Genomic DNA, 25,183 nt, shown 5'->3' on the forward strand with positions numbered 1-25,183 from the left:
CCAAGCAGAACAGCCGATTAGGGACTGTAGATCAAGAACTTAACAATTTTCTCCCAAACATTATCGCTTTTCTAGTATTGTATTCTAATACAGTGGTATTTATGAAGCATGCATCAAGGTTGTTCCATTGTAACAGGCAACAACTGAGTTCTAGAACTGTTGTCTCAAAATGTTAGCTTTTTTTAAGCAATAGATTCGATATGCTTTCTCTCTCTCTCTCTCTTTTTGCCTTCATTTATTTGCCCCCATCAACACTCTCTTCTTCAGACTACCAACTGTGATGTCATGGAATGGTCACAAACATTCCAACAGTCAAGACAGGAACACCAGCCTGTAAAATGTTAAGAAGAACAGTGGCTTCTTTGTTAGAGTTGGAGTGGAAAAACATGACCACCTAGAGACATGTGTTTGAGGGAGGCACAGAGGAGAAGTTTCTCAGCATATGTGTTCCAGATGTGAAGACACATGGAGATAGGTGTTCAAGACAGAGATGGCAAGGGTTTTGATTTTGTTTCATTTTATAATGAGACAAACACCAACAACTTTCAGGAACGACTGAAAAAACTGGGCCCTTTAGCCTTGGGAAAAGATGACAGAGGGGAGATAGGATAGCAGTTTCCTAAGACTTGAAAGGCTGTCCTACAGAGGAGGGGCAGGCTCTGTTCTTGATCATCCCAGAGTGCAGGACACGTCATAATGGGCTCAAGCAACAGGAAGCCAGATTTTGGCTGAATCTCAGGAAAAACCTCTAAACTGTTAGAGCAGTATGACAATGGAATCCATGATCTTGGGAGGTGGTAAGTGTTCCAAAACTGGAGGCATTCAACAGAAAATTGGTCTGTTCCATCTCATTTCCATGATTCTGTTCCATGAGTTTGCTCCACCCTGTTTCTGCCTGTTCTGTGACTTTTTAAAAGAAAACTGCAGAAAAATTAATATTTCAACGTGAATTTTTAAAATATTCATTTTTAACCTATTTTTGCCACTAAATACAGATTTCTAAATGTATTCTGGAGCATGAATTTCTAAATATGTTAGTTTCTAAAATATGCATGGTGATGTGCATCTTGAACTAAGAACTGCATGACAAATCAGGTTGGTCTGAAATATGAACCATATGGAATCCTCAAGCATTTCTTTGTAAGTCCATCGGTGTGGCTGAATCCAGGTCTAGTTATGGCACAATTTTTAATTGTTGGAGATTATTTTAACTACCATTTAGATTAAAATATGGAGATTGTTTGGGACAAGGTCATCAAATGGATGGTACCTTTGCTACTCCAGGTTATAGAAAGAGGGGTTCTGATTTTTTTTTTCCTACCAGTTTAGGCTACGTGGAAAAGATTGGCCACCTCAACCATAAATTTTAGAGCCACATACTGTGTCCTATCCCCAGCTAAGAGCCCAAGAGACAGCTCTTTTTCCTCCTATCCTGTTAGTGTTTGTGCAAGGTTTTGTATAACTTGATGCAGCTAAATGCAGCTAATTGATGAGATCCCTGCATGCATCTCAGTTGAACATCTGGGCAGTTGACAGGCATGTCCAAGTACCTCATCAGTTAGCCATGCTTAGCCATGACAAATTATGCAAAGTTTGTGTGAACACCAGTAGGATCCAAACTTTTATGGAACTATGCAGCCTTACCGGTCTAGCTTACATGTGTGTGACCATCAGGAACAAAATAGGACACATGACTGCTGTAAGTCAGTAGAGTCCTTCTCTGTTTGTTGGGCTCCCAAAGGGCTTACCCAACAGTGCATTGATCTGTTTAGGGATAGTTGATCCCTTTCGAATTAAGAGTTGAACACCTGCCTTCACTGCCCTCCAACCAGAGAACCACTGAGTTGGAAGGGACCTACCGATAAGAGCATCAAGTCCAATCCCCTCCTCAATGGAAGTATCTAAATCAAAGCAGATGTGACAGATGTAAATTTTTTCTCTTGAATGCCTCCAGTGATGGAGCACTCCCAAGCTCGTTGGTTCCATTGTCATACTGCTCTAACAGTTAAGAAGTTTTTCCTGAAATTTCCAACCAAAATCTGGCTTCCTGTCACTTGAGCCCATTGTTGCGTGTCCTGCACTCTGGGATGATTGGGAACTGATCCTGCCCCTCCTCTGTAGGACTACCTTTCAAGTATTTGAAAAGTGCTATCCTGTTTCCCCTCAATCTTTCTTTTCTATCCCCTGGAGTACTCAGTATAGCCCTTCTGTAAGGTAGTACTACAGAAACAATCCTTTTAAAAAATTTGAAGATGTTTCTTAATGGCTTGTTTCTGTCATGGTACCCCAGGGTAGGCAACTGTCATGTCTCCAAGTAGGTCTGGTTCTGGCTTTTTCTCGGGGGCTCCATTTCTACCATGCTGATGTCACAAAGTACCAAAAATCAGAGCCACATAGATAGGACCTGCATATTCAAATGGAATTAGGAACACCGAAGGCTGGTAAGGGTCATTGTTGGCTTCAGACCAGGAGCACCTGCAGGATGTTGATTTCTTACAATTTTCTGTCTTGTATAATGCTTTGCATGAGGGATCGGTTGATCAAGTCTACTCTTAACCGCCGTTTCCTACGTCATAATCTCTAACCACTTCAAAACGAACAGGAAGAAGGAGGAGGAGGAGGAGGAAACAAAGCAAAAGATTCAAACTCCATCCCACACTGCTCTAGTTCCTTACATAATTGTCTGAGAAAACTTCCATCAGTTTCTGTAATTAAACTAATGGTCTAAATGAATTTCCAGATCACTAGCTATTCATTCTGATATGTCATTACACTGAGTTCAATTAATAGGAAGTAAGTTTACAGCCCATTGTGTCCTTAAAATGCTATTCTGTTTCAGCTTTTTTTAATTAGCAATATTCGCTCTGCTGCCACCAACTCCATCCCACCCATTCAAGCCACACACACGCCTCCCATTTGCTCTGGTGTTGGGCTTTGCCGTTCTCCATTGTTTGTCCCTCAGACAAAGAGAAACGTGTTACAACTCAAAGTACGATGGCTTTTACAGTTTTAGAGTTCATGGGCCTCAATCTGGTAAATGTGTCACAAGGTCGGGAGCTTCAGAATCCCCATCCCTGTCTTACAAACTGCTGGAGAACTTAGGGGTTGAGGCAACTAGTTGTGAGTCAAAAGTTGGGAGTTTGATTCCCCCACAGTGCCTCCTTGAAAGGGGATGGAAATCATGATCTGTAGGGTCCCTTCCAGCTCTGTAGTTCTTAGGTTGTTGTTTAGTCATTAAGTCATGTCCGACTCTTCGTGACCCCATGGACCAGAGCACGCCAGGCCCTCCTGTCTTCCACTGCCTCCCGGAGTTGGGTCCAATTCATGTTGATAGTTTCGATGACACTGCCCAACCATCCTGTCCTCTGTTGTCCCCTTCTCCTCCTCTTGCCTTCACATTTTCCCAACATCAGGGTCTTTTCCAGGGGGGTCTTCTCTTCTGAGGTATTATATATTAAAACATGCTCTTAAGAGAAAGTGGACAGCTCCCACTGAGTTGACATAGAAGGGGCATAGGAATGGATGGTTTAAAAGTTCTAGATCAACCTAACCGAGTAAAAACTGTTAGTGTTTTCTGTACTTCTCTGGATAATTTACACGAAGGGACAGACTGGTATTCTGCATCTTCTAATCCTACCCTTCCCCCTTCTCAAGATTATCATTTCGGCTTCAGCTCTTCCTTTAGAAAAATGAAACCCAGCTCCACTCAACGAACAGGTTTTTTTTTGAGAGAGAGAGCCTTGAAACAGCATGCTCGGCTTGACATTTCTTTCAGAAAAATACATATGACAGATAAGTAGCCACTGTGGGATATTTCTGCCTTGTGTCAGAGAGATATTAAAACAATAAACCACACTGCCCTGGGATTTTTTAGCTTACAGAGCAAGCTGAAAACAACATGGCAAAAGATGAGATAGTTTTGAAAGGTGGCCAGGCAGGTTTTATTCCCCAAAAAAGCCTCGCTGTACCACTGACAGAAAATATTTTGAATGCAGTATCTTCTCAAGTAGGCTGGGAAATAGTCCATGACAACCTTAAACCCTGTCGGTCTGCAGAAAGGGTGCTTAGCATTCACCGTTATTCATCAGTAGTAATCTGAGAAGAATTAATGAAAGCGTGGATGATGCCTTTCAATGGACAACTAAAAATCAAGCAAATTCCAAGCTTTCATGGAAGAACAGTACACTTCTTTAGGCTTATCACAACCCCTGCATGGATAGTGCAGACAAATTGTATACAAGAGTCCAAGATTTGGTGGTCCATGTGTTTGTGAGAATTGATGTCAGTCTTCTGAAACTGGAGCCTCAACCTCCATGAAGAGGTTGTGATGAGCCTGAAGAAGTGGAATTTGCTCCACAAAAGCTTGAAATTTGTTTGATTTTTTGTTGTTGTTGTTCAATCAAAGGCATCACCCACTCTTACATTTGTGTAATCTTAGGGACCACCCATAACACAGCTTCATTTTATTCATTTCCTTCTTTCTTTTTCAGTTATGAGACTTGCTTTTTTCCCCTCCTACATTGAAATTCATGCACCTTTTTGTTACCACCATTTGCATGAACGGCACATTATTTATACATGTTTGAGTACACGTCAGAATTTGGATCGCAGATGCGCATCACGATCGCCACTCGCATCAGCTGTACCAGGAGTACCGTGAACTGCCCGATACCTCCAGAAGGTCAATTAGGAAACCACAACGTAGGTTTCCCGCCTGCCTCCAGAAATCCTTCCACATGTAAATGCTAATCCCACAGCATGTATTTCTGTGACAGCTCATTAAAAGATGTGGGAGGAAAATACATTTAAAAGTCCCCTGCTTAAAAAAGACATGTTCTTTTAATTCAAATAGATTTGTTCAGCCTTTGAACAAAGAGAAAGTAAGCTGTTTCCTCATCCCTTCTGTCTTCCTTTTTTTAAAAAAATGTTATGTCCCCAACCCTGAACTAATTGCTGTTCCAAGCAAAACAAGCGTTTCCTTGTGCACCGCATGGCACAAACTTTGATCCATTTCTAATAGTTTGGGCTGACTTTCTGTATTCACTTACCTGAGCCGACTGGTCCAGTTTCCATCTACGTTCCCCAGAATTTCTCAGAGTTATCAAATCAGTGCATCAAAGCACAGTAATACAGTATTGTGCTTTTGCAGTTATCTGGATTTTTTTTTGATGCTAGGTATCTACTGGCTCCATAGCTCAGTGGTTTAGGTCTCTGGCTGCAGAGCCAGACGTTGGGAGTTTGATTCCCCCATTGGGCCTCCTGGGTGTAGAGCCAGCCTGGGTGGCCTTGGGCCAGCTGCACAGCCCCAGGGCGCCCCTAGTGGAAGGAAATGGGAAACTACATCTGAGTGCTCTGTACTTGAAACATTCTGGAAAAGGGTGGCCATCACTCCGAACCAACTTGATGGCATACAATTAGTTCCTAATGCTTCCTTGTTTGTATTTATTCAATTATATTTTATTTAGCATTTAGTTTAAGTTTTTAAAAAATATTTCTTTCTTTCTTTTATTTCTACCCCGCCTGTCTGGTCATTGCGACCACTCTAGGCGGCTTTTAGACAAATTTTAAAAAATACATACATACATACATACATACATACATACATACATACATACATACATACATACATACATACATACATACATACATACACACACACACACACACACACACACACACACACATACTATACATACATGCATGCATGCATGCATGCATACATACATACATACATACATACATACATACATACATACATACATACATACATACATACATACATACATACATACATTACAAAATAAAAAATATAAAACAATGAACAATAATATTTAACTGATTCTGTTTTTAATTCTCTTCTTTTTCATATCGCGAGCCACCTCGGGTCCCCGTATCAGGAGGTAGGAGGCCCCTAAATAGTGAATAATAATGCAATAGTGCGGGGTCTCAGGGAACTCCTCCACTTTTAAAACAAAGACATAAACTTCCTAGATTGGCTTTTGGCTTCTTTCCCAGTCAGTGGAGGCTGGAAGCTATGGAAAAATTGGCCCCGATGTCAGTTGCTATCCTTTCTTTTCTACAACATGTAACATGGAGTAGACTTGGAAAAAAGAGAAATGGAAAACTACAGAAATCTCTGCAGCCTAACTCACCTTACATGTTACATTGTCTGTGCAACGTAGGTAGACTCTCTCTTCCATTGCATGAAAAGGAAAGCTCTGTTTATGAGCCAGAATTGGGTGGTCAGTGTTTTTTTCCCCAAAATTCTGTGGCTTCCATTCTTTAACTATCAACAGCCCTTTTTTTTTCTGTGAAAATGTGCCCAGCCCCTTAAACACCAGGTCTTATAATGTCTGTGATTTTCAGTGTTGCCTTTCCATAATTCACACTACCATTCAATTAGGTTTGTGTGTGTTTTTCTCAGTCACTATCTCTCTTTTGGAAGGGAAAAAAAGTTAATTAATCAGAGCTGTGTCAATTTCCCTGTGCCCTGTCAATTTGTGGCGAGGTAATTAATCACTAATCATCATCCAGTCAGCGGCAAGCAAAGGGACGATCCGTGAGCCATTTAACGTCTCTTTGAAAAATAAATGGCACACGCTGCCACACAGCAAATATATCTTGTCTTTTGCAATATTTTATCGACACTTCTGCATGTTGTAATAGACTGAAGCAACAATCAGCTGTAGTTCAATGCAGTATGAATATTAAAGGAACAAATGGGAACAGATTTATAGGCTATTGCTTTCCTGTTATGTCAGTTTGGAGATTACACCAAGCAAATGAACAGTGAAAAATTACTCTTCCATGTGGGGAATGGTGATTAAACTTGTACATTAATTAGAGATTTTGTGTGTGTGAGTGTGTATGTTCATGTGTGTTTTGGTTTTCAATGAATTTCAAATGAGAACAGCCTACGAGAAACAGTTTGTCTAAAACACAACACGGTTGAATATTGGAGTCCCATTTAGCACAATGGCAAAATTAAACATTGTTTCGGTATTCCCGAATTAACATTGTCAGGAATAAGTACAGTGTGAATTTTAAAAGAAAAACACAACGGAAAAGAATTCTAAGGCAACTGGAAATGTCCTTCCATCTCAGAGATTTGCAGGATTTGGCCAAGGCAGAGTTTTAGGTTTGAACGTGACTTAATATGATGGAGAGTTAATACGGATAGCCGCTTAACACTTGTGTGACCTTCCCTTGATGATGGAAATAATGACTTGCTTGAGTGTGTGGACAGTCAGTGATGGCTTGAATATTATTGGGTAGCCAGTGTCTTCATTGACAAGAAACCTTGGTGAAGAACTCTAAAACCCAACAAAGACCTTCCCTTCCTTGTGAAGAGTGAGACAGAGTCCTCTTTCTGTTCCTCAAAGTCTCTGGAAGTTACATAAAACATCTCTAGTTTCCCTTTAGTTTGAGAAGAAAGGCACAGCCAGACAGAACAAGCACAGAAGGTCAGGGCGATGGTGAAGAAAGATGCAAAAAGTGGCATTTGAGCAAAAACAGTCAAGAAATTCCTAGCTGTCTTCCCTCATGCAGAGAAAATGAGAGAGGGGAGGATTTATGTCCTTGGAACACACCCACAAATTGACAGAGTCAACTAAGGTTCCCATTTGGATTCGAGCTGCAACCAACAGTTTACCACAGAGCCTTCACTGCTGCCCCTTTTTCAGATTTGGCCTCTGATAGGAATGAGATATTTGGATTTCTTTTACCATGAATCCTACAATTCTCCACTCTGGAAAGGGACTCACCAGCCGTTTCCTCCAGGTGGACCTCATTTAGGAAGCTAAACACATCAACGCTGAACCGTCAGTATTATCCAACTTCTCAGTCCTATAAATGCTTAAAAACAGGCTCTTAAATTTGCTCAGAGATGACTTACAAAGCCTACATCAGTGTCACCCAAACTTGGGTCCCCAGATTTTCTTGGATGAGAACTCCCCAAAATCCTGGCCCGCCTTGGGTGACTCGGTATGTAACGAAGAAATACACGCTGGCTTTGTAGGTTGCTACAGTTTGCTGTCAAATGTTACACCGTTTGTGTTATTTATTTTTATTTTTATTTCATTAGATTTATACCCCACCCATCTAGACCAAAGGTCTACTCTGGGTGACATTACGGTGCTAAAAGGACAATAAGATTTGTGCCATCAGCATGGCCAGTTTTATCTGGGCTGGAGTCCGTTTTGGTGTTTGGCCAATGATGACAGTAATGACTTTACCTAGCATGTACGTAGCGCCTTGCGGCCTTCAGCACTTATTGCACACCATTCCATGGTTTGTTACATGACACCAGTGGGTCGTTGCAACCTTGGGCCCCCCAGATGTTCTTGGACTACATCTTCCAGTAATCCTGGCCAACACAGCGAGTGATGAAGGCTTCTGGGAGTTTTAGTCCGAGAACATCTGGGGACCCAAAGTTGGGCACCACTGTATTATTATGCTACTAATACTATATTCCCATACAGCTTCCCAATCATCCGTAGTTGCTTGGCATTAACAAGGCTGACGCCTCAAAAGTGTTTCTTTCGGACCTCATCACATTAGCTCAGTAATCTTCTCAGCACCGCTGTAATGCAGGTCATTAGTGAGGTGGGAAGAAAGAGGCAGCTAAGTGGATATTGGTTTGCCTGAGGCCAACCAGGCTGAGGTGAGAATCAAACACTAGCAATTCCCCAGCTAATCCCTCATGTGTGTGTGTCAATGTTTGTATTATGCGCTCTACGTAGCTCTCGGTTTTGAATACCGTTGGACACAGTGGCAGTGGGATTTAGGGACTGTAATCCAGAAAAGTAACTTTCCTAAGCCCTCTTGAGCTCTTTCTCTCCCTTATTTCTCTATTAACTATTTTTTAAAAAACCCTATTTCCACCCTTCCTTCCTTTCTTCGAACTTTAGAGGGGGAAGAGAAAGAGTGGAACATTGAATCCAGACATTTTGGACCCTGGTCTTTTATTTTCATTTAAGCCCCATCTTGGAAAATGTTTCACAGAACCAGTGGAAAATCCATCGGTGGCTTGGCAACATGTCTGTGTTTCATTTAAGCTTTCTATGTATCATTACCTCTAATCATTTGTTTTTATTAGGGTTTGTTCAGTAATATTTGTTTTCCACCCTCGCTTGATTAAGACGCTGGCTCCAGAATGTATCCTCTAGCTATGCTCTTGACATTCATTTCAGGCAACAGGGGCTCCCTGTTTGCTTTCTTGCTCTCAGGGAAACTCATTAATTCTCACATTTTTAAAATAAAGAGTGTGAAGAATATATTGTCTGCATTTCCTCCCCATGTTCATGTGTAGGCATCAGTTTAATGCCACTGGGCTTAAGAGTCCATTTAGACAGAACCTCCAAAAATATCTCTAATTTAGTCCCTATGAGACAAACAAGGGTTAAGTAAGCTTACTGGGTAGCTTTGTGAGTTGGAGCACCTGGCACTAGATAGATAGATATCTATCCCACTATGCTTTCTGGGAGAATAGCCAGCCTGTATACCATATTTTTCCATGTATAGGACGCTGCATCCAAAATTAAGAAAAATAAGTGGAGCTTAGCAAGTGTAGGGGGAAAGGGATCAAAGCGCTGCAGGATCGCTTTGATCCCTGCTTTCCCCTCCACTTGTTTTTGTCCTCTCACCAGCTTACATCCGTGTATAAGACGAGCCTCAAATTTCCGTCTAAAGATTTTAGACAAAAGTATATGATAATTTGGGGCAAAGCTATAAGATCCTAAAGCGACACCATAAGAAGGGAGTGGCCAATCACCTTTGAGTGCATTGTATTTAGGATCATAGCAAGGGGTCATCATGAGTTGGAATCAACTTGAAGGGACATAATGGATTAGACAGGTGAACAAGAGCGGGTGCTCTGTTCCACCTGTGCAAGGTCTTGCCATCAGCGAGAACACTGGGAAGCCTTCATGTGCAAGAGGCATTTTTGTTTCTTTGGCACTTTTCATATGAACAAAATGTTCATATTAAAAAACTTCATATGTGCCCAGCGTTTAAGAAAATCTACTGTGAGGAGTGGATTCTGCCATAGTGACAGATTAGGTATGTTCCATTCAGACCCAATCTCTTTAGAGGAAGCCAGAAAGATAAGGGCAAGACAGAGAATGGAGTTGCTCCCCACAACATTTTTCACTCTTTGTTGAGTGGAGATGCATGCCTCCATTTTGTGATGGCATTTTAATCTTCTCTGGGCTTTAGTCTGAATTTCACAGCTCTACAAGGTGCCATATCCACGACGGAGCTTCAGCACCTTGGAGAGCACCTGTGCAATTCCAACCAATTCCACAAAACGGGAGTCTCCCCCTGGTTCACTGACATCCCAACTTTTATTACCCTGGATTCCTGCCTTGAGCAGAGCGTTGGACTTGACGGCTTCATAGGCCCCTTTTGACACCATTATTCAATGCTTCTAACCAGTTGTAGAGGGTGTGTTTTCTTTTCCGGCGTGGAACGAAGCAACGGAATGCAATTTTGTCCTTGGAAAACCGATGGAAGGAGTCTCTCCGGTGATGCAACATGTCCTCTTCTCCTTTGTCTCTTCTTTAGTGCCGGGCTTCCCCTATCCAGCCGCCACTGCTGCCGCAGCATACAGAGGGGCGCATCTCAGAGGTAGAGGCCGCACCGTCTACAACACGTTTCGCGCGGCGGCTCCCCCTCCCCCCATCCCAGCTTATGGCGGGTAAGTCCCATCTCCTTGCCGTCTCCTTCCCTGCTCTCCGCCGGCCCTGCCCGCTCTCCCCTCCCTTCCCCTCTCTCCCCCCAAAAAAGCAATTGAGCATTTATGAGCGCCATGCATGATGGTCTTGTCTCGCCACACAAACCTCGCACAGCATGCCACCAATCTCCGTTGCCTGAAGTGGAGCACCTTGTGTACGGGGTTGACAAATGGTAGTAATTTGCACTGTCATGGTTTGGTGGCTTTAAAGCATTTTGTGCGTCCCATGTTGTTATGTAAATTCCCCTTGAGAAGGAACGCTGGAGAGAAAGAGACGGTGAGACACAGAGAGAGAGAGAGAGAGGAAAGGAACTTCGTTGAGGTAGAAATATATATTTGGATGATTGCAAACAGCTGGTTACTGTGGAGGCTGAATCGCATTTTAAATCTGCCTCGGCAAAGTTTGACTCGTAACAACCTTTAATTTATTATATGCTGTTCTTATTATCACTTGACAATGATGGTTGAAGAGTGCGTGGAAATGCATCACACCAGCCAGGCAGGCACCCTGAAGCTTAGAGAAAGGAACCATTGGCCAGCATACTGTTTCTTGGTGTAAGCTGACTTGTAACTTTTGATATGTTGATCCCCTGTAAACCGATAGCTCTCACCATGTTTCCTGGGAGCACAGGTGCCCCAAGAATCATAGCCATTTTGGACATTGTTTTTTCTCCCTATATTCTCCATGCTTGATGAAGTCTTCCTTCCTTCCTTCCTTCCTTCCTTCCTTCCTTCCTTCCTTCCTTCCTTCCTTCCTTCCTTCCTTCCTTCCTTCCTTCCTTCCTTCCTTCCTTCCTTCCTTCCTTCCTTCCTTCCATTCCATTCCCCTCCCTCCCTCCCTTCCATTCCATTCCCCTTCCTTCCTTCCTTCCTTCCTTCCTTCCTTCCTTCCTTCCTTCCTTCCTTCCTTCCTTCCTTCCTTCCTTCCTTCCTTCCTTCCTTCCTTCCTTCCTTCCTTCCTTCCTTCCTTCCTTCCTTCCATTCCATTCCATTCCATTCCCCTTCCTTCCTTCCTTCCTTCCTTCCTTCCTTCCTTCCTTCCTTCCTTCCTTCCTTCCTTCCTTCCTTCCTTCCTTCCTTCCTTCCTTCCTTCCTTCCTTCCTTCCATTCCATTCCATTCCCCTTCCTTCCTTCCTTCCTTCCTTCCTTCCTTCCTTCCTTCCTTCCTTCCTTCCTTCCTTCCTTCCTTCCTTCCTTCCTTCCTTCCTTCCTTCCTTCCTTCCTTCCTTTCCTTCCTTCCATTCCATTCCATTCCCCTCCCTCCCTCCCTTCCATTCCATTCCCCTTCCTTCCTTCCTTCCTTCCTTCCTTCCTTCCTTCCTTCCTTCCTTCCTTCCTTCCTTCCTTCCTTCCTTCCTTCCTTCCTTCCTTCCTTCCTTCCTTCCTTCCTTCCTTCCTTCCTTCCATTCCATTCCATTCCCCTTCCTTCCTTCCTTCCTTCCTTCCTTCCTTCCTTCCTTCCTTCCTTCCTTCCTTCCTTCCTTCCTTCCTTCCTTCCTTCCTTCCATTCCATTCCATTCCCCTTCCTTCCTTCCTTCCTTCCTTCCTTCCTTCCTTCCTTCCTTCCTTCCTTCCTTCCTTCCTTCCTTCCTTCCTTCCTTCCTTCCTTCCTTCCTTCCTTCCTTCCTTCCTTCCTTCCTTCCTTCCTTTGAAAAAATAACTTTACCCCTCTATTCTAAATAAGCCTCCTTTAGGAGAGACCTTTACTAGTAAAGCCCAACCTGCCTGCACGCACACAATCATACACACACACACACAGTGTGTAGGTGGGGGAATAGAAATTTGCTCTTACTTGTGTGGTGCCCTTAACAATCCCAATATATGTCCGACATTCACAATCCCAGGAAAAAGTGAAAGAAAAAAGGTGCATTCAGCCCGAATGAGGTTAGATTAATCTCACCACTGAAAATTAACTCAGCAGCATGCCCTTGTTTCTTCATCACACTACATTGCAACATTACGGTAGGAACCCAGGTGCCTGCCGTTATAACGGAATAATGGAAGAAAGCCATGATATACAAAAAGCACAGAACAAGAGCTACTGCATTTCAGAACTCAGGTCTGTAAAGGCTGTTGACAGAAGAGCCAGCCCTACCTCCAGGCAAAGGGGTGTAGCTACCCAGCTGGGTGGACTGAGTGGCAGTCAGCTTGGCTTCACCAACTCATCTATTCCACTCTCACCGGTGTGGAACATACTGTTCCTCCAGCAGTATAACAAAGTGTGAATAAATAGACAGTAGCCGGATCTTTGTATACATGCAGACTTTCACAATCTTCAGAAATCTCTTGTAGCTTTTTGCCGGCATGTCTCTTGAGAGCTCAAAACCTTGTACACATTTCCCTGTCGGTTTTTTGAGTGGCCCAGTGTGTTACCATGAAAATGACTTTCCCAGTAGGGAATCCTAGCCAGGTTTTCTATGGATCAACAGCATTGCAATTCCAAATGGGCAACTTTCCAACTCTGTGTGTTCCTGCCTTACACTAACAGCTCCAGAGGAGGCAGTATAGTGTTTGGCGTAGAATTTGATACTAGGAGTCCTGAGTTCAAATGCTTATTCACTGATGTAGGCTCACCGAGTGGGGGATGGCAAATCATTCCTTGAACTTCTCACATAGTTCAAAAGCCCTACTGGCGTTGCCGAAAGCGACTTGATGGTGCACAGCAGCAACCGCAGAATTACGTATGAACACACAGATGTGCTTGGGGGCAGATTCTTTGCAAGAAAAATCCATTTTTTCTATAATTATATCATTAAGCAAATCAATCAGGCTTCACCTAGCCACAGGGAAAAATGAAGAGAGAACAGCCACCAAATAGTTGGGAATTTCATTCTGATCCCCTCTTACCGGTCATTATCCCTACATTTATTTTTTGTTTGTTTGTTTGTCTTCCTAAGAACTTGTAATATGTAGTGTTACTGAACTGGGAAATGTGACTCCCAGTTCTTGAAACTTGTATTTTAAGAAAATCTAGAGTATTGGACAGGTACATAGGACAATCATTTTGATGAATGGAGAAGAGATACAGTTATTATAGAGCAAAAGCAACAGTTGATAGAATGTTGGAAAGAGAGAAAAAGTATAAATGCATAATATGCAATATGTTGTTTTCAGAATTACCATATGCTTTTTTAAACCATTGCATTAAAACAAATAAAGTCAACATCTCAAGATGTTTATAATCCCACTTTGTGTATGGAAAGGCATTGAGAACAAGAGGGATAAATAAGTTAGTACATGAGATGACATATTCAAAGGGCAGTACTGCACATAATTGGATGTGGCACCTGGCTTTCAGTCCAGTGTCTGAAATTTTGATTTACAATAAGATCTGCATCAATTCTGGAGACAGTGATTTTTTTTCAACCAGCCAGGCAGTTCAGTCTTTGGCTTTATGGAGACTGTCAAGATTTCAGGGGAAGTATGCAGCTGGAAGAAAATAAATTCAGTAATATAACATATATTTTAGCATTTAGAAGAGCAGTAAGTCCTAATGCTTTCTTAGTATGTTGCTTACTGTTTTATCCTAAGACACACAATCATGGAATTATAGAATTGTAGAGCTGGGATGGTCATCCAAGGGTAATTGTCGAACCTCCTCTTGAAGCAGGAAATTTGCATCTAAAGCACCCCTAACAAATTCCTTACACCCGTGCAAGATGAATCCATAATCTACTACTGCAGTGGCTCCAAATCCATATTAGTGCATTTACAACTTTCAAGATTACAACTCCCAAGATTTACAACCCTACAACTTCCAGAAATCTTGGCCAGAACAGCTCATAGTGAAGACTTCTGGGAGTTTTAGTCCAAGAACATCCAAAGCTGGGGACCACTGTACTAGCTGATTTATAACTTTATAAACTGGCTTAACAATGTGAACTACCTCAAGAGAGCTATCTCTCTTAATCATAGACTCATAAAATCATAGTCATACAATCTTTGAGTTGGAAGGGGCCTATAAGGCCATAGAGTCCAACCCTCTGCTCAGTCGTTGTTTAGTCGTTTAGTCACGTCCGACTCTTTGTGACCCAGTGGGCCATCAACCATCAGACCTGACTGATGGTAGTCCAATATTTTCTTGAAGGCCTCCAATGTTGGAACGCTCACTGCCTCCAGAGGACATTGGTTCCATTGTTGTACTGCTCTAGCAGTTAGAACATTTTTCCTGATCTTCAGCTGAAATCTGGCTTCTTGTAGCTTGAGCCCATTATTACGTGTCCTGCTGTCTGGGATGATCAAGAACAGAGCCTGCCCCTCCTCTGGATGACAACCTTTCAAGTATTTGAAGAGTGCTCTCCCATCTCCCCTCAGTCTTCTTTACTCCTGGCTATAGTGCCCAGTTCTTTCCGTCTTTCCTTATCAATTTAGACCTTTGCAGAAGCTATTTTTCATCTTTGTATAGGGATGTCAATCTCATCGCTTCTCAGCCTCAGAGATACAGTTCTTTTCCCCATTAGAGCAATTTTTTGCCCCACATGAGGCTTTCCCTGAGAAATCCTGAGAAGATCTCATGAACTTTAGCAGACGTTTCTTGAAAATATTTTTTTTCTCTCTTGGAGGAAAAGGCATACTTAGCAAGATTATTCCAATCTCAGCACAGAATGGCATTTTTTTTCTTTTGCAGAGTGTGTGTTTTTTTTGGGGGGGAAGGAGACAGAGCCAAAGAAATTAGGGAAGGGATTTGGGGATTTATTGAGAGGAAAAAGCTTAAGCTGGAAAGCTTTGAGGCTTATCTAGACCTAGCTATGGCTAGATTCCTCTTCAGAAGGAAAACTCCTAGCTAGGCACTATTGCAAGAAGAGGACATATGAGTGGACCTAAGGCTTCAGAGGCTTCCAATTTAGGTCTTTTCAACAGGTGAGCCATGTTTAGGCATCTGTCAGGTATGTGTAAGACAGGTAGAACTCCCAGAATGAGGATTTATAGTATTTGTCGTCCAAGAAATCAAAAAATCCCCTTGCTAAAATAAGCATGAAGCATCTTTCCTGTCCAAGATGTGCCTGGAAAAGGCAGAAGGAATACCAGCATGGGGTTGTTATTGGAGATGGCTATGAACCACCAGTTTGTCTGTTCATGCCAGTTCATTTAGCGGCTAAACGGGTGTTTGGCACTTCCCAACCTCGCCTCCTCCAGTAGGCTCTGACTCAGAGGCGGTGCCCCTGCTTCCCTGCCCTGCCTCCTCTGGGCACTGCTTCTGAATGGGTGGCTGCCAAAGGAGGCAGGGCTGGGCAGTGCTGGACATCTGTTCAGTTGCTAAATCCCATCATCCACAGCAAGAGCCAAAAAGCCACACTCTCTCTCTCTTTCTGTGTAGTTAGCTTTGTGAAAGCATCCACAACCACAATTCATAAGGCTGTTTCAGGGCCTTTGAACCAATCCAATCAGTGCTGTGTTGGGTCTCCTGGTCAATGAGGGGTGCAGACGATATTGGACAAGAGACGCACACCGAGTACCTGTGAAGGAGAGCTCGTTGTGCTACTGATGACTCGGGTTGAAAATGAAAGTAAAAATTAGGAGAAAAGCTTTCCTTATCAAAGAAAGGGGAAGAGCATGAACCTTCCAACTCATGATCAGTGTGACAATATGCCCCACCCTATGAACATGTTTATGTTTACCTTTATTTCTCTTGACACCTAAGTGGTTTGGTTCCCCCCTGTTTTGTTTCTGTTTTCTTTTTGTGTGACGAGACTAACCTCAAGAATTCAGGGGTTGGCGGCATTTGCATGTGGAAATGCACTAATATGGATGTTTTTCTCTGTGTGTGCATCCTTGCAGTGTTGTTTACCAGGATGGATTTTATGGTGCAGACATTTATGTAAGTATTCATTGATGTGCATGCTGCTGTCCATGGTACATTGCTGGAGACATTATTTTGTGTTGTGCGTTTGGTGGCTTATTTATTTTGTGAGTTTGCTGCATCAGCTTTGACTCTTGTTTCGTCCATTTTGCTTCGTCCATCTCCGGGACATTAAAAAAAAATGAATTATGGAAAAGACTTGTGTTTGGAGGCTGTCTGTCTTCATTACATCTCCCATCCTTTTGCTGGCATCACCCACTAGTGGCCTTTAAGAAGAGGCATGGATTTGTACCTGCAATTGACATCTTTACTTCTGGCAAGGCCCTTAAACTTAGAGCAGCCAGGCGCCTGGAAATTAACCAAATGACGTTTCTCCACCGGAGATGTTTCTGTGCCAGGAGGAAAAGTATCCTCTGTCTAACTGGGATCCATCTAAATGCACAGAGCCACCTTGAAAATCTTCTCTTCTATGCTGCCTCCCATCTGATGGGAAACAAACTGTCAGAGGAAGGCTGACCGTGCACATGTCATGTCTGATGCCCTCTCCAAATCTGGTTTCACCTTTTTGATGGACCTGGAAGCACCTACAGATGAAGAGTTGTAGTACTCTAGAAGTCATCGCCTGTCCTCGAATTGCTCACTTCCACCAGCTAGTTAGCTTCAACCCTACCTCAACAGCTCATTTTACAATGCTTTCTGGAGTCCTGAGACATCCTGATAATTACTTCAGGTTGCTCCTTACTTGTAGGTTGGGATAAACCAACCTACGGCTGATCAGACAGCTGCCTGTTGTACAAAGATCCCTATATCCCATTGGGTCTTGCCACACCTTCTTAAAATGCACCTTTTCTACCAGGATTAGAGATGAGCACAAACTACTTGGTTCATCAGTTCATGCTGTTTCATTTCTTGGCCAAACAGATGTTTGGCGTGATCAGCCCCGCCTCCTCCAGTGGGCGCCCACTGAGGTACCAGAGGAGGCGGGGCAGGGAAGCTGGTGCTGCCTGGCTGATTGATTAAAAAAAGGATACAAATACCCCATCCGGTACTTCTAATCCACATCTGTCAATGCAAGAATGTGAGAGAAGCCTGCATTTTTGCCTGATCAGTGTCCACATATATTGAAATAGCGCTATGTGACTTGGTTTCAGAGAGGGCAGGGCTAGGAAGTGCTTAACACATGTTCAGCCGAGATACGAACTGGCACGAAGCACCGAACCGGCAGTTCGTGCCCATCTTGGTTGAAGGTGTTGTAGAAACAGTCCACATAAAGCAACTGTAGCATTCCAGAAGTTGTTGGGCATCACTTCCGAAGACAGTTCACCATCAGAAAACAATTGCGAGATCCGGAGTTGAGGAAAATCATATACTGAGACAAACAGATCCTTTGTGCCATTTGAAAAAATACCCTGATGTGTTAAACATCGCTTTAATTTGACCCCATGAAGAGGTTGCTTTCCTATCTTGAGAGTTTCTCAAATAATTACTAAATAGCACAGTAGATTTAAATCTTTGTAAGTATAAGAGAGTTCCCTCTCGCTAGGCTCCTTTGTAATCTTCCATTTGTGTTAGGATTTTTTTAAAAAAAGAATCTGAACCTAAAAATAGAGGTAATTAAACCTCTTCTTTTCCTAGTACATATGGATTTCTGTAAGCTAATTGAGTTACTGTTGCATCATCAACGTGCAGATAGCAAGTGATTGATTACATTAAATTGGAACAAACATTAAAAATTCATTAAGTGGTACTTGGAAGGGGGGGAAACGTAATTTTTATTTATTACCAATGATACTTTTGAGACGCTTAAGCTGAAATCATTTACATTTTGTTGACAGGAGAAGGAAGAAAATCTGAGATTCTGGGGAAAATGAGAAGTTAGTTTTTGGAGCAGGGAGAAGGGAGTCAATTTTTCTGTCTGAAAGAATTAAGAGTGGTTTTTAAAAGTTATTAGCACCACCGAACTGTAAAAATAAGTGGAACTACAAGCTGACAGCTTTAAATAACTCTTATAATAAACAGAGTTGATGTCAGTTCTTCATTCTCACTGATTTTGGCTTGTCCAGCTTGACCTGATGAGGAATTTTCAGGCCCCACAAGATTCTTCACCTATAGGTGAGACAAATAGTTACTTCCCCCACACACAAACACACATATGCTCGTTAATAGCTCTGAAATTACTGTAAACTGTGTTCAAAATGAGTGCCTTTCTAGCAAAACTAAGAAGATGCACATAAGAAAGGCCTGGTTGACTGATTAAAAAAGAGGATACAAATACCCCATCCGGTACTTCTAATCCACGTCCGTCAATGCAAGAATGTGAGAGAAGCCTGCATTTTTGCCTCATCAGTGTCCACATATATTGAAGTAGCGCTATGCCACTTGGTTTCATTTGAACCTTCCAGGAAACACCCTCATATCAAGGGCCCCACCGAATGCCTCAACCTCTTGTAGGGTGAGAAGTTGCAGTTCCTCATCCTTGGCTTGAGGGAGGGAAAGGTGAGGATTTGAATCTCGAGTACAGAGGAAACAACAGTTCCTACTAGAGGTAACACATAGTGTGATGTTACTCCAGGGATTGATAAGAGCATTAAACACATTCTAATTTTGTATGGGTCCAAACTTGAGTGATTTAAAATGGCCCAGCCCTTTTTGATGGTAAAGAGTTTGCATTTCGAGCCTACACTGGCATCCGACTTTGCTGGTCTTCCCAACTCTACTGAAGACGAAACTTGGGGGGGGGGAAATCCCAAGGAAATCTGATAGGGTGTCTCACATTCTCAGACTCTGGCCAAATTTGACCCAAACCGAATGTTCGAATTGGATAAATACTGAGCTGCAGTAGACTTTTTCAGGAAAAAAAAGTCTGAAGAAACTGCTGTCAAATGAACTGGATTTGAGAGCAAAAGTAAGATGGTTAGTGGAAAATGTCTACAGTAGGCTGATGGTGGAATAATTTCACTTCAAATCCTGAAACGTGCTTATTTACTTATTTCCTCCCTTTATTCTATTTTGCCCTGTATCCAAAGTCCAAAATGCGGGATTAAAATAAAATAAAAACCCTTCAAAACTACTGAGAAATAGCTTCTACAAGTTAAGGCAACTCAGCATGAACAAGGAACAAGCACATGGGCAAATGGAACAGAAGATAAAATCTCTAGACGTATTCATCGACATATCAGTCCGGTGTTAGTCCCAGCTGGATTCGAACCACCAAATCGCTGGAATGGTTCTTTGCTAACCTTTCTCATTCATTGCAAAGGGAGTATTCTAGCTGATAGGAACGGTGAGCTCAGATGAGTCCATGGCACTTGCTGAACGCCTATCGAAGTGTCTCTCCAATGAAATCTTGCCGTCCCGCCAGATTCTCTCAGGCTGTGCTCCTCCGGATAGCTACACTGAAGCAGGCAAGGGAATCATCTGCAAGAGTCTGGGCCTTTTCTGCAGTGGCGCCATTTCTTGGGAATCGCCTCCTGGTGAAGCTATCCCCCTCCAGTTTTAAGAAGCCACTGAAGATGCTTCTCATTTGAGAGGCCTTCGAAGGCAGCCTCTTTTGAATTGTTTCCCCACTCCTGTTATTTTCTATCGCTATTTGGGCTTATGCTGTTTTTTTCTGGCATTGTGGCTTGTTTATTGTTTTAGATAGTCACTGTTTTTATGTAAACCACCCATAATACTGATACTCACTGATTGGGTGGTATGTAGGTACCAGAATGAACAGAACAGAATGACAGAACGATAGATAGAATGATACATTGAAAGAATGATAGAACGAACGAACGAACGAACGAACGAACGATCGATCGATCGATCGATCGATCAATAGATAGATAGATAGATAGATAGATAGATAGATAGATAGATAGATAGATTCAAATGAGGACGGGGAAAACAGTGGAGGACTTAATGGTCTTGGATGTTGCTACTAATCAGTAGGAAAAAACTGAAACAGCTGCACATATTTCAGTTCCTTAGGATGCCATGTGAAGAAGGCTACCGAAACAAGTGGAAGTATCCCATTAGCTGACTGGATAGATCAGTGAATTGGGTATCTCGTTGCGGCACAAGACGTTGGAAGTTCAATTCCATGCAGTGCCTTCTTAAGAGGGGCTGAACTCAGTGATCCATAGGGGGAAGAACCAGCCTGTGTAGCCTTAGGTCAACTGCAAAGTCCCAGGGCATCTACAGAAGAAGGGAATGGAAAACCACGTCTGAATACTGTGCACCTAGGAAACTCTGGGCATCTCTAAGTCTTCACTACGGATGTCATTTTTGTATTTTCTGAGCTACAAAAACTATACTTCTCCATTTTGGGAGTTCTACCAACCTGACAGATGCTTTTAAAATACCTGAATGCAGTGCACCTGGGAGAAAAACCTATATCAGAAGACTTTGAGGCTTAGCAAGGCCAAGCTCTGCTCCAAAAGCAAGCTCCCTGCTTCCACTGGGACAGGAACACCTTTCTCCCAGGTGTACAACATTCAGCTATTTTCAAAGTGCCTGTAAGGCAGGTAAGACCCCCCCCCCCCAGAATGGAGAATCACGGTATCTGTAGTCCAGAAAATCTAATAACCCCGTCCCTGGTGAACACATGAGTGCAAGCATGCAAAGCGATTATTCATCTCATATAGGCGCCGCTGAGTCTTTCCATCTTTCATCAAGAAACTTGCCCAGACCGTTGTGCCGCACAGCTTAATTTCCTTTCCACGGTTGCTTCCACGCCATCCATTCCCTTCCTTGCCAAGGAGAGAGAGAAAAAATCTACTTGTGTGGAGGAGAGAAAAGACGCAATTCAGAATTTATTAGTCGCCGAACGAGTCCTGGAGTATTGACCGGCTCCAAGATCGATTACTAGCTCGGCTTTAGCTTAGTTGGCCATTTTAAATCGAGAGCACTGAAGCTGTTTGAGGGGGGAAAAAACAGAGAAGGCGCTGACAGCAGAAACATGCCTCCGAGAAGAACAGCAGGAAATACAGACAGGTGCAGGTGAGGGAAAGGAGCGTAGATGGGCATACGTGGATTTACACAGAACATACGGAGGCGCGGAGCTCAGGAGAACAGATTCGGGGGGAAAATATGGAAGTGTAAAAACAAACAAAAGAACAAAGACGTATTGCAGCAGCTGTAGTTGTTAGAAAAGCTACCAAAAGCGGCTATTTTTATTTTCGTTTTGTACCGCTGACCTGGCCTTGTGGCGTGTGATGCAAGACACAAAGGCCATCTTTTTGCACCTCCCTGCATTTCATTGATTCGAATGGGATGACTCTCACTCCGGCTTACTTGAGCGTAGGACGGGGCAAACCAGGGGAGACCCAATGAATCAGCAGGGACTGGATGGGGCCATTCCATAAATGTCTGGTGGTCTTCGACATTGTTATTAATGACTCGGGTGAGGGGGTGCGGCAAATACCTATCAGATTTGTGGATGACAACAGAATTGGGTGGGATAGTGAATATTGAGGAGGACAGGAACAGAAATCAGGAAGAGAGGCTGAAAACAACAGAATGAAATGTAACTAGGGTAAGTGCAAACATGTCTAGGAGGTTTAAAAAAAACCCACGAGAAGACAAATTCTTCTCGTAAGAAGAGATATAGACATAAGTTTGAGACTTAGGATGCATTGAGGACTGATCTGGGTGCATTTATGTACATGTAGAAAATTCTTGAGAGTCCCCTGGACTGCAAGGAGAACAAACCTATCCATTCTGAAAGAAATCAACCCTGAGTCCTCACTGGAAGGACAGATCCTGAAGCGGAGGCTCCAATACTTTGGCCGTCTCATGAGAAGAGAAGACTCCCTGGAAAAGACCCTGATGTTGGGAAAGTGCGAGGGCAAGAGGAGAAGGGGATGACAGAGGATGAGGTGGTTGGACAGGGTCATTGAAGCGACCAACATGAATTTGACCCAACTCCCGGAGGCAATGGAAGACAGGAGGGCCTGGCGTGCTCTGCTCCATGGGGGTCACGAAGAGTCGGACACGACTAAATGACTAAACAACAACAACAACAAAAAGAAAATTAAAAAAATATGATGATTGTCTCTTTGGGGTTTATTTGCTTTTGTGCTTTTGTGATAAGCCCAGCTGGTCTTTGTGCGCTTGTGTGTACATGCAAAGACGATGCTCAGCTGCAGCTCCTACATAAGTTATTTAGTACGGTACTCTGCTTCCCACCAGATGCTTCTGGAAGCTCACAAGCCCTTTTGGGATCGGCAGTGTTTTTAAGTGGATTTGAGAATGAAAGTGGCAAATTCCCTACCTCTCAAGACTCTTTGGAACAAAGAATGTGTGCTTAGGCATTTGCATGTTTGCCAGCCTGACTAAAGGGTACTGATGAGAAGCCAAGTGCATGCAAAACACTGCCCCATATTAAATGTAGAATTTTTTTTTAGAAATCACATGCACAAACACTTTAATCAAATGGACACAAGTAGAGATGGCCACAAACCGCCGGTGGCCCAACAGTTGTTCTTCAGTTTAGCCCCCTGTAATGGGCACCCACTTGGAGACAGCAGCCCGGATTCCCTTCCCCATGTCTCAGCACTGACTGGGTGCCCCCCAGAGGGACTGATGGGCCACTGAAAGACTCTATTTTTGTTGTTTAGTCGTGTCTGACTGTTTGTGACCCCATGGACCAGAGCACGCCAGGCCCTCCTGTCTTCCACTGCCTCCCGAAGTTGGGTCAAATTCATGTTGGTCGCTTTGATGGCACTGTCCAGCTATCTCATCCTCTGTCGTCCCCTTCTCCTCTTGCCTTCACACTTTCCCAACATCAGGGTCTTTTCCAGGGAGTCTTCTCTTCTCATGAGATGGCCAAAGTATTGGAGCCTCAGCTTCAGGATCTGTCCTTCCAGTGAGCACTCAGCGTTGATTTCTTTCCAAATGGATAGGTTTGTTCTCCTTGCTGTCCAGGGGACTCTCAAGAGCCTCCTACAGCATCACAATTCAAAAGCATCAATTCTTCAGCGGTCAGCTTTCTTTATGGTCCAGCTCTCACTGGAAGACTCTCTAGACAGACGTTATGCAGATAAATGCTCACTTTAAGAAAGGTGAGTGGGAAACTTCACCTTGTTCTAGGTTGTTCTTCTCCACATCATTATAAGAATGCACTCGCCCCTGCTCAGTCATCTTTTTTCTTGAGGGTCAAGAACACAATCTGATCCTTCAGTCTTCTATGTTTTCTATCTCCTAAGTCATCTTTGTTATCCCTGGCAAAGCCCGAAGAGGAAGAAGCAGAACTTAAATTTTGATGGGAACCCCACCATCAAGGTGGGAGGAAAGGAGGACATCATTTGCAGCAGATCAGAAAGGGTGTGATTGCTATTTTGCTGCTTCCACTTTCCTGTCTATTCATCCTCTCCCAAATAAAACAAAATCCACCAAAAAACACTAATGATTGATTTGCCATCTCCAGTGCCGGAGATAGCACCTTTTTGGAAGGACTTGCAAGAGAGCACATCAGATGCCAGGAAGTTTAAGCACCGGGCTGGGCTTCAGCCTTCTGGCATCTGCTGTGTTCTCTTAGCATGATTGTGTTGAACTCCTCCTACTTGACTGATGTTTGTCAGAGACCCTGCAAATCCAGGGTCTGTCTGAGCCAGTCGTTTTGTCTTGAGTCATAACTGGGGTCTGAAACCACAAAGCAAGGAGTCACAACCAATGCTGCCCGGAGAAATTGAAATAAGAGTCCCACTATCTCACAGTGCAAATATTCTTCTACACTTCTATTTCATCAAGACCGATTCCCCCCACCCACCAAGCAGTATCTCATCTTTAATTGTTACATAGTAGGCAGTTACGCTATTCTCCGTGTACTGAAAAAAAATTGTACTGATTGAATTGGATGATGTACCCAGGATACCACTTGGTTCAATTAGTGTATTATTATTAGAAAAATTGAATTGGAAGGGGTCTAAAAGGTCATTGAGTCTGACCCCCTGCTCAAAGCAGGAATCCAAATTGAAGCAGATCTGATAGAGGGTTGTCCAATTTCCTCTTGAATGCATCTAGCATTGGAGCGCTCAACACCTCAAAAGGTCCTTGGTTCCACTGTTGCGCTGCTCTAACAGTAAGGGAGTTTTTCATAATACCCAGCCAAAATCTGACTTCCTATAAAGGTAAAGGTTCCCCTTGACAATTTGTCCAGTCAGGTCCGACTCTAGGGCGCAATGCTCATCCCCGTTTCCAAGCCGTAGAGCCAGCGTTTGTCCGAAGACAATCTTCCGTGGCCACGTGGCCAGCCGTTACCTTCCCACCGAGGTGGTACCTGTTATCTACTTGCATTTGCATGCTTTTGAACTGCTAGGTTGGCAGGAGCTGGGACAATCGACGGGCGCTCACTCCCTCACGTGGATTCGATCTTACAACGGCTGGTCTTCTGACCTTGCAGCACAGAGGCTTGTGCGGTTTAACCTGCAGCGCCACCACGCCCCTGACTTTCTGTAGCTTAAGTCTATTATTATCTGTCCTGCAATCTGGGACGATTGAGAACAAATCCTGCCCCTCCTTAAATCTTTTAAGGCTTTGAAAAGTGCTATCCTATCTCCCTTCCGTCTTCTTTTCTCAAGACTAAACCTGACCAGCTCTTTCACTCTTTCCTCACAGGGCTTGGTCACCAGTCCCCTGATCATCCTTATTGCCCTCCTCTGAATTCG

At 43.3% G+C, this 25,183-nt stretch overlaps 1 protein-coding gene across 35 annotated transcripts in view; it reads left to right on the forward strand.

Moving 5' to 3' along the window:
- RBFOX1 (RNA binding fox-1 homolog 1) overlaps nt 1-25,183 on the forward strand; it is a 1,225,669-nt gene that overhangs the window by 1,152,531 nt on the left and 47,955 nt on the right. For 31 of the 35 annotated variants that reach the window (XM_078381447.1, XM_078381445.1, XM_078381443.1 and 28 more), the window contains 2 exons: nt 10,564-10,696; nt 16,511-16,550. In XM_078381447.1, the coding sequence (XP_078237573.1) occupies nt 10,564-10,696; nt 16,511-16,550 (173 nt within the window). The remainder of the gene's footprint in view (nt 1-10,563; nt 10,697-16,510; nt 16,551-25,183) is intronic. The other 4 variants (XM_078381448.1, XM_078381451.1, XM_078381454.1 and 1 more) reach the window with 1 other exon arrangement.

Source organism: Pogona vitticeps, chromosome 13 (genome assembly GCF_051106095.1).
Source record: "Pogona vitticeps strain Pit_001003342236 chromosome 13, PviZW2.1, whole genome shotgun sequence".
Classification (NCBI taxonomy): Eukaryota; Metazoa; Chordata; class Lepidosauria; order Squamata; family Agamidae; genus Pogona; species Pogona vitticeps.